Here is a 22,870-nt window from a genome sequence, read left to right as displayed (position 1 = left end):
TAGGTATTATCCACTATCCTGAACTTTGGACACCAATGACGTAATTAATAACTGTACTGCTATAGTAGTAAAACGCTTGATTTTTCAGTGGCTCCGGGTTAAAGATCTCTCTCGTAGACAAGACACTGAATTGCCAATCTATAAGAGTTGACCTGTCTGAGATAGATGTGTCCTCTAAATATAGACGTGCTAGATCTGGTCTCTGTCACAATAGCTGCTGCCTCTACTTTGGCTAAACATAGCTTCAGTGCTGTTAATGCACATTCTCGCCTCGAGTTCCCAAATTCGGAATTTACAATGCCGAAATAACTAAATTCGCTGTAATTTATTGATATGAGTTTCAAACCCCCCGTAATTTTCACATACAGTGATATCCTCAGGAAGTTCCTGCCAGATATATTATGTATTTTGTAGTTTACTACACTAATATTGTTGTCACTAATAGAGGCGAAAGTGGGTTGAACGCCCGGCAGAGAACGCTTGCTATACCCTCTTCCACAGGTACTAGGTGAGAGGGGACCCTTGTTGTGCTTTTCCTGGGTTGCTTAATGGGAGAGGATGGTATTTTTTAAAACTTTTTTTCCTTTTTGGTGTAAAATATTAATTTTTTGTATGTGGAGAGCTCATAGCTGTGGCAACTGAACCAAATAAAAATATTTTGAAAATAGTTATTTATGGTACTTGTGAGGTAAGTGCATCTTTATTGCGCGAGTGGAAAGAATTAAGCACGAGGCGTCAGCCGAGTGCTTAAATTACACGAGCGCAATAAAGATCACGCTCACAAGTACCATACGTAATTTTATCCATGACCATAACGAAAAATTATGTTTTATAAAAGAAAATATGTTGAAAAAGTCCTCATATAATCACATACCATGGCATGGATTTTAGAATCAATACGTGTACTAGGTAGGTCATGATGTAGGAGGCCATGATTAGTAAAGAATGGTATCTAAGGCGTTGGATAAATAACAAATTATTATTAATTATATAATTGTAATATATATTTTTGTGCGAGATCGTGCGTATTTGCTTGTTTTCCGCACAGAACCAATACGCGGTAAGTGTGAAATACCACATTCAGTATTCCCAACGTAACACACATAACAATTTCCCTCTTCTTACGCTTAAGCGCGACATTCATTTTACTGCTTTAGGCTTTTAACATATTACTTTTAGAGACGTTTAACATAGTAATAATTATAAATTGGAAACTTACCACTGCAATTTCACCTAAATTGCAATGTTAATTATTGTTTTTAAATATTTGCAAAAATTAAGTAAAGTCTACTACTCCACGAAACTTAATGCATTCCTGATACAAGTAACATTAAGGAAGCCGTGAAAAAATCAACGAGATTCCAGATGCCGATGTTATTACTGCAATATGTTATATAAATAATATTGTTAAAATATTAAAATGAAAAATAAATCTTTACATAACCTTACCGTTTGTTTTAAGTTCGCATTTATAGACCGGGGGAAAAAAAAAGACAGGCGTATATCACGGCCTGCTGGAGTATAGTAAACACAGAAAACATTTTACAATGTTGAAAGATATTTTGGTGTTCCGAAGTTGGCGTCATTAAACACAAACCAACATGCAGATTTCATTACAACTAATTAGAAATTCGTCTTTCAGGTATGTAATAAACGACCTTCGCACAAAATAATGTACGATACACGAGCGGTATGTTTGTTTTCATGTTCTCGGAAATTAAAAAAGCTCAACTACATTTCGCTTTTTCAATCTTTTCCTCGACCATGAAAACGTCAACATACCGCTCTTGTAACGTATATTACTATTTTCACTTTAAACGTGTATTTTCGTCTTTTTGTAGTTTCAGGGATTATTTAGAAGTGTTCACGGGACTAATGTGATTAAAATAATTTCACATTTTACTTCTGTAAACTTAAAAGGAATATTAAAACTTAATTAATCATCGTGTCTGTTTAGCTCAGTTAGCTAACGCGTGTTGTTTTAAAATCCTATAAACTCAACTTTGCAGGTTCAAGTCTCCTCGCATCCCAAAAGGTAAATTATTACAAAATTTTAAAAAGATGCATATTAGCTATGGATGTAATGTACAAATTACGACGTAGTAGATAGAGAAAAGAGAAGGAGATTGAGTGTATGTATATTTAAGAAATGGTAATAAAGAAGTAGAAGTAATTACATCTAGTAACTAATATATTAACTTCTTGAGTAATAGTTCAATGGAAAAGTATACGTGTGTACCCGGGTACTAGGAAAGTACTAATGAACTGTGAGATAAAGTACAAACTGTGAGGTAAAGTCTTTATCTCACTAGTGAAATAAAGTAATGTTGAATAAAAGCCTACTTTACAAACGCAAAAGTATTTAGTAAAGGCATGTTTTTCGTTATGGTCATGGATAAAAAAAATTATTTGGGGCCCAAATTTGAAAAAAAAAATGCCCAATTCAGGATTGTATTAAAACCGATATATCTAAACCGTTTTTAAAGATATATTCAAACAGTTTTTACAATGTATTTGCAAAAGCATGTTCTACAAACTGTCTATAACAGAATTTTTATATTAGTCCCTACGTTTGTAAAATAAACAATTAAAATTTAATAACAATTTTCTGATTTCCTTTCTTGCAAACAAACGGACGTATTTTTAAAATGAAATCAATTAACAAAATTCTGTTATAGAAAAAAGTTTCCTAATAGTCTAAAGACTGTGTGTTCTAAATGTCATGCATGTATCTTTAATAGTTCAGAAATTATATCTATTTTTGTCTGGCAATGTAGCAAAAGAAATGAAGTTACTGGAAACCGATAAAAGTGGGCGTGTGATTCAAAAATCCATAGCGCAGGAAGTTTAAAAATGACGTCTCAACATCCGATAAGGGCACAAATACCCACAAAATGTTATGCAATGCATTCCACACATATCAAAGGGTATTTTAAAGAACAATTTTTTTTTTAAATTCAATTTACCGAAAACAACAATAAAAGTGGGCGAGTGATTTAAAAATCCATAAAGCAGGAAGTTTAAAAATGGCGACTCACCATCCGATAAGGGCACAAATACCCACAAAATGTTATGCTATGCATTCCACACTCATCACAGAGTATTTTAAAGATTTTTTTTTTAAATTTACTCATTTTTCACCAAAAAATACCATTCTCTCCCCTTAAGCATTCGTCTTGCATCGTGCTCAACATACGAACAGAATCCTGTTACAAGTGGATGTTTATGGTAGCTAATGACTAGGGACCGGATTTATAGGTTTTTTTTTAAATATTTTTTCCTTACTTCAAAACTCACAATTTCTTACACTATTACACTTTTACTACGTCACACTACTTTTGACCAATAAAACGGTACGAATGTACGTCTTTCAACCAATCATGCCTGCTTATCGCACAATTTTATCGCTTCCCTAGCATTTGTTTAATTTTATCGCTTCCCTAGCATTTGTTTACTTTTATCGCTTCCCTAGCATTTGTTTGTTTTTATCATTACCCTAGCATTTGTTTCTTTGTCTGATAACATTTTTAATACTGTAGATTCTTTACGGTACTATAACACATGCTTTGCGATCGTAATTTGTTTCCCGCATAGATAGTCGACTGAAAATGGCGGCTCCGTTAAAACATTTTGATGAAGGTAACATTAGTGAAATAGAATTTTAGTAAGTCAATTAATACCTATTTTATTGTATTAGATTTTTTTATTTTACCGGTTGTTCTGTATGGTTGTGAAACTTGGACTCTCACTTTGAGAGAGGAACAGAGATTAAGGGTGTTTGAGAATAAGGTTCTTAGGAAAATATTAGGGGCTAAGAGGGATGAAGTTACAGGAGAATGGAGAAAGTTACACAACACAGAGCTGCACGCATTGTATACTTCACCTGACATAATTAGGAACATAAAATCCAGACGTTTGAGATGGGCAGGACATGTAGCACATATGGGCGAATCCAGAAATGCACATAGAGTGTTAGTTGGGAGGCCGGAGGGCAAAAGACCTTTGGGGGGCCCGAGACGTAGATGGGAAGATAATATTAAAATGGATTTGAGGGAGGTAGGATATGGTGGTAGAGACTGGATTAATCTTGCTCAGGATAGGGACCAATGGCGGGCTTATGTAAGGGCGGCAATGAACCTCCGGGTTCCTTAAAAGCCATTAAGTAAGTAAGTAGAGTTCTTTATTTCTTCTAATCTTTATATACCGGTACTTGTGTTTTTATCACCTCCCGACCATTTGTTTGTTTGTTTGCCAACATTTCAAACTGCAAATTCTTTACGGTACTAAAAAACATGCTTTGTGATCGTCATTTGTTTACAGCATAGACAGTCAACTGAAAATGGCGGCTCCGTTCAAACGTTCTTGTAAAGCTAACATTAGTGAAATAGAATTTCAGTAAGTCAATTAATATTTTATTGTCTTAGAGTACTTCATTTCTTCTAATCTTTACATAGGCCTACTTTCTTCTAGTCGTATAATAATTAATTAAATGGCACTTGAGTTTTGATTTTCTCTAGATAAATCAAAACCTCTAGTGAGATTACTGTTGATAATTTTCCGAATTATGGTCGTAAGATTACGTAAATTCTGTTGAACCTAGAAAATCCTAAATTGAACCTTAAGGATCGAAGAAAATTCCTAAATCATAAAATTAATATGCATTAATATTAATTCGTTGATATATCTACAATATTTTCTGAGCATTTACATGACGAGGATTACAATATGTATTTACATAGAAATCTCAACTCTAGTGATGATAATATTAGATCTAAACAAAATAACTCAGTTAATCTAAAACTGTTAACACAATTGTTTCCACACTGTTTGCAACACGTTTCACTCTAATCTAAAAGATTGCTAGAATAATTGATTCATTTCCGATTTCGTTTAATTATTATGTGAAGGATACTTCATGTATTTAGAATGTAAGTAATAGCACTAAAACTGTCCATGTCCGTTAGCCTTACCACTAATAAAAAAAGTCGTCCAACTTCTGTCCACGGAGCAATTAATAGCATATTTCAAGAAAGTAGCGCTCCGGTGTTTGCTGTGTAATTTCGATGTAAGAGTTTCTTTTCGTTACACAAGCTCGCAAGTATTGATGTCAATTGAACAACAACATGACATGTAGTTCCTTGGTACTGTGTGTGCCGAGACATGGCGATGATTAATGGCCACCAATCGAATAGTCGGGGGGGGGGGGAAATAATTGCTGAAGTAAGAAGTTCTCTCCATAACTACCACTATGTACTTGCAGGATCTAGGGATTGCTTCGAAATGTGTCCATAGGCGCTTTACAAATATGGAGTTCTGCAGAGGAGTGTATACTGGGTGGAAGTGAAATAACCTTACAGACTGAAAGGGACGATAGGGTACTCTTAAATGAACAGAAATCCTATATTACGTATTGTGATTAAATGCACGGTTAATTAGAAAATTAAGTATCAAGTTTCAGCAGTCCGGCAACATCGCAGCTAACAAACTCCACTCGTGATACAGATGTCAGAGGTCAACGATTTCAGTGCGTCTCGGTAGGTGAGCTGCTCTCTGCCTCAACGTTGCCACTTGTCTCAACGTGCAGTGGCTTGAAATCGGGGTTTTAGCTAAAAATTAAATAATTCTCGCAAAAATGCACAAATGAAAAATTATACTTACTTACTTACTGGCTTTTAAGGAACCCGGAGGTTCATTGCCTCCCTCACATAAGCCCGCCATCGGTCCCTATCCTGAGAAAAATTAATCTATTCTCTATCATCATATCCCACCTCCCTCAAATCCATTTTAATATTATCTTCCCATCTACGTCTCGGCCTCCCCAAAAGTCTTTTTCCCTCCGGCCTCCCAACTAACACTCTATATGCATTTCTGGATTCGCCCATACGTGCTACATGTCCTGCCCATCTCAAACGTCTGGATTTAATGTTCCTAATTATGTCAGGTGAAGTATACAATGCGTGCAGCTCTGCGTTGTGTAACTTTCTCCATTCTCCTGTAACTTCATCCCTCTTAGCCCCAAATATTTTTCTAAGAACCTTATTCTCAAACACCCTTAATCTCTGTTCCTCTCTCAAAGTAGAGTCCAAGTTTCACAACCATACAGAACAACCGGTAATATAACTGTTTTATAAATTCTAACTTTCAGACTTTTTGACAGAAGACTAGATGACAAAAGCTTCTCAACCGAATTACAACAGGCATTTCCCATATTTAGTCTGCGTTTAATTTCCTCCCGAGTGTCATTTATATTTGTTACTGTTGCTCCAAGATATTTGAATTCCTTTGCTGTGGTCGTGCCTGAGAATCAGTCCCATTCCGAGGCTTACTGTAAGGTTTCGTAACAACCTGTTTTTTACGGTGATGGGTTGTTAGGCCTTCGCCCAACCCCCAAGCTGTGAAAATTGAGAAATGCTTGTGCAATATTACAAATAATTGTGCAGAAAGATAAAATTAATGAAGTATGGAGAAGCAAAAAGTTATGTAATTTGTTTCTTGGAGTTTTATTACTTTCAATCCATCTTATCACACTATAGATATAGGGGAGAGTCGGGTAGTATCGGACAGTGCGTTTCTTTCATCTACCACCATATGGTAGTACCTGAATGACATGGTTACGTTTCTCTATGCGACATCACAGAAACGTAACCATGTCAATCAGGTACTATCATCGTGTGGGAGATGAAAGAAACTCACTGTCCGATATTACTCGATGTCTGATACTACCCGACTCTCCCTTACTTATGTAAATAAATTATAAGACGTAGGTATGTTTACAATCAATTACTGTTGAATTTATATCACATTAAAAACGTTATTTTATGGGTACTCTAAACAATGAAATTCTTTACTAGTAGCAGAATGCTAAATATTTTTACTGAAGGACGGTTTCTAATTCCAGTTTTTACAAGATTCATGCAACTAAATCCTCACTTACAATTTACAGTATGCGATGGAATTATATAAATCAACTAGAAGAAATTGTTCTCTTAACTTACATGAATTGCACCAACTCTTTAAAATCAATTCCTGAACATCTATTGCTCAATAACTTTTTGAGCATTGTCCATGCTATTAGCATTTCATTTACATTCAGATTAGTTCATACACATCTCTGATTTCATTTTCTCCATTACCGTCTTCATTTCTGAAGTACAATGTGGTTGTTGCATTTTTGCACATTTACGTTCAAAGGTTGTTGCATTTTTAGACGTCGAGTAGCAAAATGCGACAAATGTGACTGTAGCTTAAACCCTGCTTGAAATTAGAGGTCCTCAACTTTAAATTTACACGAGAACAGTCCACGCTATTGAAATACGCCAGAGGGACAAATTATTCTTCATTACATTTCCTATCAATATGGACAAAAATCACGATCCTGTTCGCAATAGTTACCGAATAAGAGGGTGTTAAACATTTGGTGAGGGGAAACATTTTTTTTTCTGAAAAAAAAAAAACTGTGAACTTTCGACAAATATCATATTATGGTCTTTTGTTACATAAAACATGAGCTATTGACTCTTGGAAATCTGCAAGACTATTTCACTTCCATCCCGTAGGCGATATCTCTCAGCAAGCTGAGGTCGATACACGGTGCGCACATTCTATTGCCAATATAATGCCAATCGGTGCACAACGTGCTTTTGCAATTGAAAACATTTACTGTGCTCCAACCACGAGAAAGTCTTTCCGGAATGAAACGCAGGAGGGTAATGCAGTGAATGAATGTTGACGTCATAAGTTGTCATAAGGTCACACACGTGGGTACTCGTTTCTCTATTGGCTAACTCTCACAGCACAAACAATAACATTGACAGACACACGTTTATACTACCCTAGTTACAAAATTAGATCACTGTTGATCTCCTGGTCTTTTAATCTCTCCATACACATGCAGGAGAGCGCATGGTCTTTAAACTGACGTTATAACGATAACATCGTCCATCTACTTCGCTCCAATAGATGACGCAATAGTAAGCACATTCCTTTCACGGTTGATCTCCTGGTTGGAGAACAGTACATGAACGACAGTTTTGAGGCTACGAGGGGTAAATTTTATATTTTTTTCCATACAAAATTGCAGCGGTAAATCAATTAAAACATCGCAATATTCTCAACCTAAGGGCGTTTTGTGAGGAGATTTTAAATCGTATGGGTGAAGATGAAGATTTTATTGACGCTTTGTGGGTGTGATTGGGAGCACAGTAATTCTGTGGTGTTTGGGTAAAGGGAGATAGGTCATAAAAATGAGTTTGAAGATAAATGAAAGTTAAACTTCGAACCATTATTGCAAATAATTTTCTACACAAATAAAGCACAACAACTGCTAGTATTCTTTGATTTTTACACACTCATTTGTATAATTTAATTTGTGTGTTCGTCTGGGGAACAAAATTCCACCTGCACAAAAAATGACTTGTCCCCCTTTACCCGAACACCACAGAATTTTTGGACAATATTTAACTTATTTTGCGTCATACTCATATTTCTAAGTTTTATGCCATATTTTGGTATTTTTAGGACATAAATGCATGCACATTTCAAGAGTTTTTAGGTCATAGAAATCTGAACTCTAAATATGACATTCTTACCAAACACACTTCAGTATGTTTTCTCTTGCGTTAGCAGTGAACGATAAAGTATTGTTAATTGATTGGATTTCAACTTAAAATTCTCTCGCATTCACAGTAAATGAGAGACTGCCATTACCTTTGCATTTTTAAAATATACAGAGTGTTCCCGTGCTGGTGTTACAAACTTTCAGGGATGATGGCGAAGGGCACATGTATCAATTTGAGATAAGGAACCCTGGTCCGGAAATGACTGAGTCGAAAGTTATAAGCAAAAATATGTAGTTGTGTGAAAATGGAATTATAATTTCGCACCACGTGCCCTCCTTCCCTTAACCTTTGGAACAGTCGTGGAAAGATGGTATGGGCCGGATGTCTCCTACGTGGGCACTTAGTACGATGCAATCTGTGAGCTTGTCTACTGCTCTCATTAGCTCATCCGTATTCGAAAATGAGGTCTGCATATTCCGCTCTCGTGTACTCCTCCATTTCACTAGGACTGATCGACTGGACACTGCAACTTGTACAGACACTGCTGTCTACAGATGTGCATATCAGGACCGACCATGTCCGTTACACATTACGCTATCTGCATTGCTTTAGTGTAGTTTCTTGTCCCCACCCCTCAGACAACGCACTCAATGGAATACTGTAAGTAGACAACGTAAACAACGTCAGATGAATAGGCTACAGTATGTGTAAGATGTACAGATCAATACACATAAATAAGGTGTACAGAGGAATAAAATTATTTCATTTCCACACAACTATTTTGGTTTGTAACTTTCGACTCATAAGGAGAGGACACGCTCTGTATATCACCGAATTAAATAAGATTTTGAGACAAGAAAGTATAAGATGTACTGTTTAAAGTCATACCTGGTATGGGTGGTCAATGACCCATCGTTTTGGAAATATAAGCTATTGTTTGTGACATACTTCCGTTGGGTGCCTAATAGGGAAGCATTAAACTGTGTAACGGCGTAGCTCATATGGTTCGGTGCTGAGTTGTCATCTAGGCAACCTGAGTTCGCATCCTAATGCCTTCTCATTTTTTAAAGCTTGATATTATTATTATTATTATTATTATTATTATTATTATTATTATTATTATTATTATTTTAATTCACTTTCAGTTGTCAGCTCCTATATTCAAAGCCATGTTGAAATATGCGTGGTATGCATCAAAATTAATAAACGAATGAAAAGTGTTTGTGCTTGTGAAGGATGTCTGTTTCGCAGCAGAAGGGTCGAAAAATGTGTGTGACTGGACAACCTTCTTTCATTTGCTGTGCATGGTGCAGTAAATATATATGTTTTGTGTGGTTTTATGACATTTATCATAATGAATCATGTACAAAATGAATTGGAATAGAAACAGAACAGACACCAGTGACACAGCTTACCTGCCTACGTGAGCAATATTTCATTGTTTATCCTTTACAATACATTGTTAGTTAATTATTAGTTTGTTTGAAACATGATGAAGCGTTCAATACATTGAGAAATATGATATATGTAAATAGATAACTGTGATCACACTATTAATCATTATTAAAAGAAAAAAAAATATAGGACCAGTTAAGATTCGAACTCAGGTTGCCTGGATAAAAACTCAGCACCCAACCATATGAGCTACGCTGTTACATAGTCTAATGCTTCCCTATTAGGCTCCTAACAGAAGTAGGTCACACAAAATAGCTAATATTTTCTAAACGAGGGGTCATTGGTCATCCATACCAGGTATGACTTTAAACAGTACGTCTTGTACTTTCATCTCACACAATCTTATTCCATTCGATGATATACAGAGCGTGTACTCTCCTTGTCGGTCATTTCCGGACCAGGGTTCCTTATCTCAAATTGATACATGTGCCCTTCCCCATCATCCCTGAAAGTTTGTAACACTAGCCCGGAAACACCCTGTATTACGTTCCTGCGTTCACAGTGAATGTCAAAGCACTGTTAAATAAGCATAAAATTTCACCGTGAACAATAGAGCACATCTAACGCAATATGATTACACTATGCTCCTGCTTCCCTGTCTACTGAAGTGATCACTCAACAAACCCCATGTCAATATTGACTACATTGTCACATGTTCTCTTTTGCAGGACCCATACAACGGATCGCAGCTAGGGCTGCAGAGGCTGCCGTCTCTTCGGCATGCGACCACATTCTCAACTGGGTAAGTACATTTTTACATAACACTTTACATGGTTCACCACAATTCCGTGTTAGACATGGTTTTGGTAGCTACATGTGACATCTTACCCGTACTGGCTTGGTAGAACAGTGGGGTAGCCGGCCCGAATTCCAGGGAATGGGAAGCCTGAAATGCAAGAAAAGATACAGATTAGCGAACCTCGTACCCATGTCAGTATTTTCATGAAGCAATATTTTTGATGTACACTTTATCGACTGTTATTTTACATATAGGCCAGGCATGTCAATTGATGCCCACAGGAACAAGCGCGCGCTTTAGAGCCCAGGAGAGCCTGAGCGCTTTACAGCGGAAAGGAAAGAGACAGACGAAAGAGGTAGTATATGCCGCTTGGTCGAGCTATATTCAGGGATGGCGAGCACTGATTCAATAGATAAAGGGGAAGAGAACTAATTAAAACTGTATCCATGTTAATTTTTAAATTTGCCTGAGAAATATAAGTGCATTATAAGAATGTAAGTTTTAATTTTAATGCTCATTTTTCACAAGTTTAATTTTTATTCAAAGAAATACTTGCTTAACTTTTCGTATAGAAAAGTGAAATTTTCAGGTATAGGCATATTTATTTAGTAGCCTTACAGAATGTTTTCGTAAATCTAATATACCGTAAATACGTATTACTGAAGATAGTGTATTGAAAATTTGAAAATATTCGCATGGAAACTGTTTGTAAGGAAATGAATTAACAAAGCAACTACTGTTACATCATAAGCAAAAGATACGTGCCCATGTGTTGTAAAAATGTCAGCTCTATAGCTTCAGCAGATTTCGAGAAAATAATTCAATACTCTGATGATAGGAAGTTGCTCACAAATATCACCTTAAAAGCATAGTGCGATAAGAGTTTTGTTATGTAATATTAGTTACTCTTAAAACAGATACAATGTCCACACCTGTGGAGTAACGGTCAGCGCGTCTAGCTTCGAAACCAGGTGGCCCGGGTTCGAATCCCGGTCGGGGCAAGTTACCTGGTTGGGGTTTTTTCCGGAGTTTTCCCTGAACCCAATACGAGCAAATGCTTGGTAACTTTCGGTGCTGGACCCCGGACTCATTTCACCGGCATTATCACCTTCATATCATTCAGACGCTAAATAACCGAGATGTTGATACAGCGTCGTAAAATAACCCAATAAAATAAAATAAAACAGATACAGTACCTAGGTAACTTTGCTTTGTACTGTAATATTGTTTTGATTAGTTTATTGATTACTTTTGTAAGGCTAAAGATACCATCAATATAAATTCCAACTTATCATTTCATACTCAAGGTCTTTCTTTGGAATATCACTTTCTTTATGAATGTTGTGTTTCATCCACTTAATACAGCATAATATTATACTACTATGGAATTTAAGTGAATATTCCTTCTTAACTCTCTATTATGTTATTAAGATTTAAAACACAAGTGCAATATTAAGAAATCAGTGTTAGTACTTTTGTTTTACAGACGATATACATAATATCAACCAGAAAGAAGCCTATAAAAATAATGACATAAAATTTCACGTTCCGTTTGAAGTTTGTGCACCACTGTTTTCTTAATCCAACAGGTTGCTTATTCATATACACAACCCTTCCTCTTTCCATACTTAGCGCTTACTGCCCGCGCACGACGTCAAGGTCAGAAAAATGTGCTTGCTTTGACATCACTGATATAGGCTATCGTGAGACATTTGGATCAAAGTAAATAGTTAAAAAAATAAAAAGAAATATACAAGAAACACTATAACTAGTCAGTCGCCATGTCTCTCTTTCGAGAATGGTAGGAGTTAAACAAGCCTGGCGCGCACAAGTCAGTCTTCTGCCCCGAATATATAGCTACACGCTATTGATACGATGTTTTTAGTACTCGCGTAAGACAAGGTGAATAGCTTGGCGAGGTGAGGAATTTTTATTATAACTTGAGTGAAGGATGGTGTTTAGAAGCGGCGGCTCTGGAAGTGTCTGAGATATGTCAACACTTTCTTAACTTATCTCGACTCCACTCGAGAGAATTGCTGCACAGCATTACGATATGGCGGGCTTCTTTGAGCAGTCCTGTCATCATTACCCCTTCTTATTAGCCTTCGTCCTCAAAGGAATGAGTCTTATCAGATCTCGAACGCGTTGTTCCATCAGAGCATGCGCGTTTAATAACTGGGAGACGATGAGGTCTACGCAACAGATGGGGTGCGTTGCGTGGAAGCCACGGTCTGAAGTTCGAATTTCGTCCACAATATAGATATCTGTTCACAATATGCGTGATATTTATGGTTGGTGAAATTTAGCAATCTGAAATTAGAAATTTTGCATTTTGTAGCATTTGTACATTTGTCATTTAGCGTTTCGTGTGTGTGTATGTATGTATGTATGTATTTTTTTTTTTTTTTTTGTATATCAGCATGTTCCATTACATTGGAGTAATACTACACGCTTTACATAAAATATTACAATAATTAGTTACATAATTTATGACATGAGAACAAGATATTTTGCAATTTTGATTGAGATCTTGAAATTCGTCGACCTGGTTGGCAAGTTGGTACAGCGCTGGCCTTCTATGCCCAAGGTTGCATGTTCGATCCCGGGTCAGGTCGATGGCATTTAAGTGTGCTTAAATGCGACAGGCTCATGTCAGTAGATTTACTGGCATGTAAAAGAACTCCTGCGGGACAAAATTCCGGCACATCCGGCGACGCTGATATAACCTCTGCAGTTGCGAGCGTCGTTAAATAAAACATAACATTTTCTTGAAATTCGTATGGATACAAGTGTTGCCTAATTGTACTTCTTCTATTTTAGGTTACCATCATTGTTAATATTATTTCTAATTTCAATTACTGTTACATTTTGCCAAAGTCTATGGATTTTATAAATTTTCTGAAGCTATGTATGTATGTATGTATGTATGTATGTATGTATGTATGTATGTATGCATTTTTTTAATATTAGTTGAACGGCATGTCCCATTACAATAAAGGTAATACTACATGCCTTGCTACCTGTATGTTTACAATATAACACATTATGTCTCTAGGCGTATGTAGGTCTGTTATTCTGTTGTGAAAATTTGAGTCTTTCATTATATCTATTGCCTACTCTTATCTATCCTAGATTAAATTATCCTAAGTTTACTCGTCTAAATTTATAGCATTGACATAATTTATGAATGTATGCGCATGTTCTTGCATTATTTTAAGCTTTGTGAAAGTCCACTTGCCAGTTTTCCTTAACATTTCCCGCTGGAACGCTAGTCTTTCTTTGTCCAATTTCGGGCACTCGAAAAGGAGGTGGTCGACGGTCTGTTCCTCTGCTCCACACGTAGGCTACACGACGGGTTGTCCCTCAGCTTGAATCTGTATAAGTAAGCACCGGTTTTTCCATGTCCACTTAGAAAAGTTGTGACCTTTCCAATGCATGTATGTATGTATGTATGTATGTATGTATGTATGTATGCATGTATGCATGTATGTATGTATGTAGGTATGTATGTAGGTATGTGTATATGTATGTATGTAATATAGTACTACAAGCAATAGTTTTATTTCCATATCTTATAAACTTTATAACTCTTTACCATTGCATATAAGAAACACGGCATATTTTACTTTCAGAAGGATGGTGAGAAGGACACTGATGGCAAATCCAATCTACAGTGTCAATGATTTTAGCAATATTACTTTTTAGATACTATTTGTTTTAGCCTCATGTAATTGACAAATCTGTACATTTTAACCTGATTTTATACTATTTCTTTTAAAACTTTTAACATGTTTTTGTGATTATCTGGTGATTGTATATTTCTTTTTTATTTTATTTTTACATTTATTCATATTGTAGTAGCCATGTACTATATATTTCCACTCTGACGTTATCTATGGCTGTAAATAGCTGAATGACATTAAATTCATGTATGTATGTATGTATGTATGTATGTATGTATGTATGTATGTATGTATGTATTTTTTTTTATATTAGTTGAACGGCATGTCCCATTACAATAAAGGTAATACTACATGCCTTGCTACCTGTATGTTTGCAATATAACACATTATGTCTCGTTTCTGTCACTCTCTAGGCGTATGTAGATCTGTTATTCTGTTGTGAAAATTTGAGTCTTTCATTATATCTATTGCCTACTCTTATCTATCCTAGATTAAATTATCCTAAGTTTACTCGTCTAAATTTATAACATTGACATAATTTATGAATGTGTGCACATGTTCTTGCATTATATGTATGTATGTATGTATGTATGTATGTATGTATGTATGTATGTATGTATGTATGTATGTATGTATGTATGTATGTATGTATGTATGTATGTATGTATGTATGTATGTATGTATGTATGTATGTATGTATGTATGTATGTATTATACAGATAAAATTCAGCACCTTAGCTTCAAAATTGTAGAGACTTTAGTGATTTGCATCAAGAGTCGTACACAAAATATTATAGCGGATAAAATAGACTTCAAAGTTGACACTTCAAGAGCATGGACTTTTAATTATGACGTCATTAGTCTTGAAACTTGGCAACTTGCAGAGTAGAATATTAGGAACCGAATTACAGAAGACAAGGAAAATCCATTTCTTGTCCCAAAATATCATATTTTCTTTATAGGCCTACCATAATGAGTTTCGGAAGAATGATTTTCGGAATATGGTTTCCAGAAACTTGAAAATAGGATTACAGCCTTTCGGAAAATGGTCATTCGGAAAAATGGATTCGTAAAAATACACAAGAATCCGTCTTACTTTATATTAAAGATGGACATTTATTATGTAAATTGCTTCATTATTCTTACCACATTTCCTATATTGTCATTCAAGTTACGGGCGTACGAAAACTAATGAATTAGTCTTGATGAACACAACTATGATGTTTCAGGAAAGCCATTGATTGGCTGCAGTCATACCAATAGCATCATGCCATAAAGGTTTTATGAACATTATTATTATTATTATTATTATTATTATTATTATTATTATTATTATTATTATTATTATTGGCTACTACTATCCTACTTGTATTCTACAATTATAAATGAATAACAAACATTTCCAACATCATATTGCAGAAAACTCAGTTGTGGAACGTGCTGTATTTTTGTTGCATTAGTGAGGAAGAAAATTGTAAGCAGGCTCTGGGGCCATTTCCCTGGGACAGTCTGTGGTGAGGGAGAGGTGAAGTATGCACAGGTCGATAGTACAAATGTAGCTAACCTACTTTGACACATTCGTGAGGGGCAGTCCGTCTGGTAGCCAGCATCACGTTCACACTGCTAACACCACGTCATAAAGTACATAGAGACATGGAAGCGACTGCTTTAACTTCTCACTTGGATGTTTCTTCTATGTGTCTTCTTTACTTTTTTGCGGTGGCACTGATTTACTAAAAATGTCTTTCTTCTAATATCGAGGCGAAATCGACTACTTCTTTCCATTGTATTTATGTAGCTAGTGTGCATTAGGTGCTTAGGAGAGCTTCGATTAAGCGGACAAATGTAAGTTCAATATATTTCTTAAATGTGTCAACTTATTCCTACTTTTATGCAAGAAAATCTTGAGTACAGTTTAAATCGATTGCGGAAGCTTCTATCTCAAATAAGACGCAATTAATTGCGATCAAATCAACCTTACAATCTTCAAAAATACACTCAGGGACAAAAAAAAACCGGACACTTCTATATTTGCTTGTATTTTGTTGCCAATTATTTCAAAATGAAACAAAACCCATTTAAACAAAATAATGTTTCATTTAGCACCTCATACGACAACATTTGAAAAACTCTGATGAGAAAATTTACAAAAAATTACAAAGGGCGTATAACTATGGCATCGTTTGGTCTAACTGTTTTTTCATTTTATGGTGCCTTAAACATTAAAAACTCTTTTTAGTAACGGGTATTACCCCCTCTGGCTTGAATAACTGCATCCATACGTCTCGGCATGCTCTCAATTTGGTTAGCAATGTCTTCTTGAGGAATAAGTTCCCATTCTTCGCCAAGTGCTCGCCTCAACTCTTGTAACGATTCTGGTCTCGGTCGTCTATTCTTAACACGCCGTCCCAGCATGTTCCACACGTGTTCAATTGGGTTCGTGTCTGGACTCCTTGCTGGCCATGGAAGAACATGGATTCCCAATTCTTGGAGATAATCTCCGACCGCATGGGCAATATGCGGCCGTGCATTATCATGCATTAAAACAAAATTATCGCCTACAAATTGGCCAAATGGCACAACATGATCATCCAAACATTCATTTATATACATATCAGCTGTTAGTCTTCCATTTTCAACAAAAACCAACTCTGTACGAGCATCCGTACACACTCCTGCCCAAACCATCACTCCACCACCTCCATACGGCACATTTTCGGAAATGCAACACTGTGAAAATCGTTGTCCCCTCCTTCTCCAAACTCTTTCACGTCCATCAGGTGAGCACAGATTGAAACGGGACTCATCGGTGAACAGAACACAGCTCCACTGGCCATTTCTCCAATCCCTGTGATCATTTGCAAAATGCAGTCGTTGAACTCGATGCATCCTGAGAAGTCTGGGACCAGTTGCAGGTCTACTTGATATCAGTCCACTTGCTTTCAACCTCCTTCTAACTGTTTTGGCCGAAATTGGGCGTCCATGCATGTTAACAAATTGCTGGGCTACACTAGTAGCTGGCAGGTTGTGCTCCCTAAGAACTTTCAACACCATATACCTGTCTTCATTTGGATTTGTAGCTCTTGGACGACCCGAACCTGGTCTTCTGGTATATGCTAGGGTCTCTCTATACCGTTTTATGGCATCATGGGTTGTGCTTCTAGCCATATTCATAACATTTGTAATGTAACGTACACTGCGTCCATCATCGTAAAGGGCTACAGCTCGAGCCACATCTTCAGGTGTCGCATCTTGTTTTAAGACAAATGTTACAACCCCACTTAAACTCAGAAAATGTAAAAATAAAGAAATAACGAATGATAACGATAAGGAAGCACAAAATGGTTGAGACAAAATTGTTATAGCTGAGACTCCGAAAGCAAAATTGGAATATTTGGTTGTAATGGCTTGTTTATAAAACAAAAAAACAATCAACAATGTATACACGTCTCTATAACAACAGATGGCTACCATAATATTGTATGAGAAGATAATGTTTTGCAAAATACCAGCAAATATTGAAGTGTCCGGTTTTTTTTTGTCCCTGAGTGTATTACAACTAAATCCAGCACCAAATTCTCGTTATAAAATGCTGTGTTTCCTTAAGAAGATGTCAAACTTCACGGTAAAGATTCGGTTAACATCACGGCTTTCCACAGCGCACTTCATTGAAGCTGATTCTCACTTTTGGTCAATACTGCACAGATAAGCTCTATTGTAAATCTGTGTTTATAATAAATACTTTTAGAACTACTTTGTTTTTACGTGAAACGTTTTTCTGCGTATCATCCGAGAGAAATTGAAGAGCTCCCTGCAAAAATGAGATAACTCTATTTGTACAAAGTTGTGGAAAACAACAAAAAACATTATAAAAAATTACATTTTAACTGAGCTCCTTGCTTCTTCGAAGTACTGTCCAAATTTCACGAGATGATCCCTGCGAGGGGAGTGTAGTCCTTGCGGGGTAAGAGGCGAGAATAAGCCAGTAACTCGGCGTCTTTGAAGGAGCAGGTGGATGGGGTGATGTCATTGGCCGGCTGTGACAAACAATACTCAATCAATGGCCGGTCTGTTCCGTGTTGGGGGTAAGTTATAAGAGTGGGGGGAAAACTCACATTCCTTGCTCGGATCTTCTCGTGAAATGCGGACAGAGGGTTGTTTCCGATCTTTGAAACGAATTTTGAATGACGTCATGTGCTTCAGGAGTCACATGACAGCTGAACTGTGGCGAGAGGTGACAGACCAGTAGTGAGTGATCTCATAGTCAGAGTGCACGGTGTCTCACAGCAGCAATGCCCAAGAAAATCGAGCCTTTTTGGGAAGGGTACATTACGATCCTCTCTGGTGCCAAGTACAGTTACGTGAAAATCATAGGAGCCTGCAAAAAACGTGGTTTCGTTATTTCCAAGAAAGGCCTCTTCTGTGTACTTAATAAGACTGGTAAAATTCCGATGGGATTAAGGCAAACAAATTAAACGCGAAAATATTGGACACGTTCATTTTGATGTTGAACGGAGTAAGCGCAGTCGTTTTTAGACGTTGAGTATTGTCTTTGCAGAGGAATGGATTCTTTCCTTTAGTCATTTTGTAGAAACAGTGTACCATCATAGACTTTATCCTGGTTAAGAGATTAGGTGCAGCTTACAGCAGTAAAAGTTTCGAAAATGTTCAATATTTTTTTCCTCCATTACTATATCTTGTGCAATAATGAAAATTGGTATGTGTGAAACACTATCGTTCTGCCATATGAAAAAAATATTTTTAAGATTAAAAAAATTATTTTTTTTTTCAAAATTCAAAATGATGGCAGTTCTACAACATACAGTAATGGAGGAAAAAATGTCGAATATTTCCAAAATTTTACTGCTGTAAGCTGTACCTAACTCATTAAATGAGGCGTCAGCTAACCATGTTTAAGTAATCGGTGATTATGAATGATGCACAGAAAACACATTTTAACCACGGTTACTGTTTAACCGTCGTTTCATAACCTATGATTACTGCGTTTTTAACCGAGGTTAATGCACTTTGCCATAAGTACGATAAATAATTTGAGGAGTATTTAGCTTTATTTTTGTGGTAATAAGTTAATAATACATATTTATAATTATTTTTGATATCTAAAACTTCGAAATTTTTATAATATGAGATTTGTTAATAATATAAATGCTTACTTAATCAAATTAATTGTTAAGTCGATTCAGGTGAACAGAACAGATTTTGTTATACCTCCCCAACTCGTTATTGCATACAGAATTTCTTTTAGACAGTAACATAAAAATGTTGCATACCGTGAAACCAACAACTATTCAACCACTTCGTCAATGTGAATGTTGAAAACCACTGAAGACAATGAACAGCCTGGACTAAATCATTATTTCGTAACAGAGGGTGATCCGTTTGGGTATGGATAAAATAAAAACACAGTAAAACATTTACTACGGAACTTTATTTGTTGAAACTTTGTGCATACAACACTGAAAGATGGAAGATTCCTCAGAGCTCAACATGACCCCCATTGCGCACCCTGCACAACTCATAACGTTGATGTCCATTGTGACATAAGAGGGATGATTTGTTGAAAAGCTTGAGTAATTTTTGCTCTCAGATCATCAATGTTCCTGGGTTTCTGGGAATAGACAATGTCTTTAACAAAACCCTACACGAAGTAGTCAGGAGGGGTTTAGATCTGGGGAGTTTGGAGACCAAGCCAAGAGATAGCTGCTTCTCGTACTGAGTTTCGCCTGCGACCTCCTGCATGTTTTTTCAACACAGAACCTGTTTCTACAAATGTTCGATACCACAACATTATGGAATCATATTTAGATACATTATGCACACCATACTCACGTCGAAATCCCCCTATGAACTCTTTTAACACTCTCAAATTTAGCATACCAAAGAACACAATGTGCCCGTCGTTGATTTGTAGTAACCATTTTAATCGTCTGCGATTTTCATTTGTCCTTTCAGATTATGCATTGTTGATTGTCATATATAGAAACTCCCATCTTTTAATCATAATACAGGGCATATCAAAAGTCCGGTAACACTTTCAATATTTTATTACACAAAAACTACTAATGATAGCACTTTCAAACACACGTCAGTTTAAAGTCAAACTCTCAAAGTTCGTTTTACATCTTACAGAGACTCAATGTGTGAACCACGAGTGACTCGGCAGATATCCAAACGATACTCAAACTCTTCCCATACCCTTTTCAACATATCCTCTGTGACGATTCCATCTTTCAGCAAGATGGGGCTCCGCCACATTTCCACAATACAGTTCGTGCTTACCTGAATACGGAGATGCCATCTTTGGATAGGACGTGCTCGAGTAAGGGACAGATGTTTCATGACATGGCCACCAAGGTCACCCGATATGACTGCATGTGACTTTTTTCTATGGGGGTACCTAAAGGACCGTGTGTTTGTACCGCCTTTGCCACGTGATTTAGAGGAACTAAAAACCATAATTCGAGAAGCTGCCGCCACGGTCACAGAGGATATGTTGAAAAGGGTATGGGAAGAGTTTGATTATCGTTTGGACATCTGCCGAGTCACTCGTGGTTCACACATTGAATCTCTGTACGGTATAAAACGAATTTTGAGAGTTTGACTTCAAACTGACGTGTGTTTGAAAGTGCTATCATTAGTGTATAACCAGCAAGAAATTTTTCCTACTACAGTGAAACCTCTCCTTACGGACACCTCCAAGATACGGACACTCCTCATATACGGACATATTTTTATGTCCAACTGAAATAATATAGAAATAATGATAAATTTAACTCTCGTTTACGGACACTCTCAGACACGGACACGGACAGCTGTTTCACAGTGCTAAAGCTTGCTTTACCTCCTGACTGCGGACAGAACTTGGATTTCAAGACCTAATGTGTTACAAAAATGGAAAATTTAGTTTTGAGAACTGTACAGAAATTCTTCAACATGAAAGAAAGCAATAAAGGTCTCGTAGGCTACCACTAGCCCAGCCGGCTACCCCTTGTTAGTTGGAAGCGGATGGTTTAAACAGAATCATAAAATTTAACCTGTCTGATGGGTCCAAGGTTTCTGCGATAGTGAAATTGTATTCGACACATGATAGGGTTTGTAGGATTATTCTCTTCATTTCAATCAGTTATTCTGTTTCGAGAGACATGGCACCTGAACGTAAAGGTTAAGTTGAAAACTGTAAATTACAGTACTGCATAACTGTAGACCTAGAATAAAATTACATGGCACAGTACTGTATTTTCCTTTTTCGGTCTTATCTACTGTAGTTCAAATTAGCAAACAATTTACTGTAGTACAGTAGACTGTATTTAGAATTAAACTACAGTAATACATTTCATTTAAAGCGTGAAGGGATACATAATGCATATTATAAATTTGCTGTTAGATTGGGGAGCCTCCCTCCCAATAAAGGACACCTCCCAGATGCGGACAGATTGTTACGTCCCTTCGATGTCCTTAAATGAGAGGTTTCACTGTATCATAATAGCTTTATAATAATAAATTAATATTATCCATAACCAAACGGATCAGACTATATATTGTCCATATTCGAGATCTCAAGTGAACCTGCACAACTACGTGAAGGTGTGAAATTAAAGGAAAATATGTAAAATAGGAGTAAATAATCAACAAAAACGATGTACACAAGAATCGAATGTAATTACAGGCATGTGTAAGCAATTACGCTACTTTTTATTTAGTAAGTATAGGTATAGCGTTCAATCCATAGCGCCTACATTACTCTAATAGCAGTGGACACAAAAGAAGCCGGTATTACCTCACAACATATTATTTTTCTGCCACGAGCTGTAGGCTATGTAGGTCACTTCCGGAAAAAAAAAAGACTACAGCCTGAATAATTTATATCCTACTCATTTTACCTTAAAATATGAAACTCTTCCATTTCTTGCCATTATTCAACAGAAGGAGACAACAAAGTTATTGATTTTGAATATAGTAGAACTTGCTGTCAGAAATAACATGTTCCGTAGCCTATAGAGATGTGTGTTCTGTACCACAGACGCAAACACCTTAACATCACAATAATCATTGCAAACACTCGCGCTTTCTTGTGTATTCCTCGGCAATTCGTAGTTATTTAACGTACATATAGGCTATATGCAGCTACAGAAGTTATTAGAAAATAAGAATAGGCCTACTGTCATAACTAGGGAATGAATGTTTAGTTCCGTATCTATTTTGTTTTATACGTACTAGATGTAGCCTATGTTATTCAGATATCTCTACGTTGCATGTACACAGGATCCCTCTATTAGAATTCTGTAGAACCTAAAATGCCTAAATAAACCATAAGGCCTCATGACCTTACTTACTTACTTAGTTACTGGCTTTTAAGGAACCCGCAGGTTCATTTCAGCCCTCACATAAGCCCGCCATCGGTCCCTATCCTGAGC

General features: G+C 36.5%; 1 protein-coding gene across 1 annotated transcript in view; it reads right to left on the bottom strand.

The window, feature by feature from the left end:
* The window catches only part of LOC138694961 (RNA-binding protein 24-B-like), a 374,943-nt gene that overhangs the window by 144,512 nt on the left and 207,561 nt on the right, over positions 1-22,870 (bottom strand). Inside the window, exon 3 of the mRNA XM_069819184.1 lies at positions 10,842-10,899. Coding sequence (XP_069675285.1) covers positions 10,842-10,899 — 58 coding nt within the window. The remainder of the gene's footprint in view (positions 1-10,841; positions 10,900-22,870) is intronic.

This window comes from Periplaneta americana, chromosome 2, assembly GCF_040183065.1.
Source record: "Periplaneta americana isolate PAMFEO1 chromosome 2, P.americana_PAMFEO1_priV1, whole genome shotgun sequence".
Lineage (NCBI taxonomy): Eukaryota > Metazoa > Arthropoda > Insecta > Blattodea > Blattidae > Periplaneta > Periplaneta americana.
The sequence above is the reverse complement of the archived record's forward strand: the minus strand, read 5'-3'. Positions and strand labels throughout refer to the sequence as shown.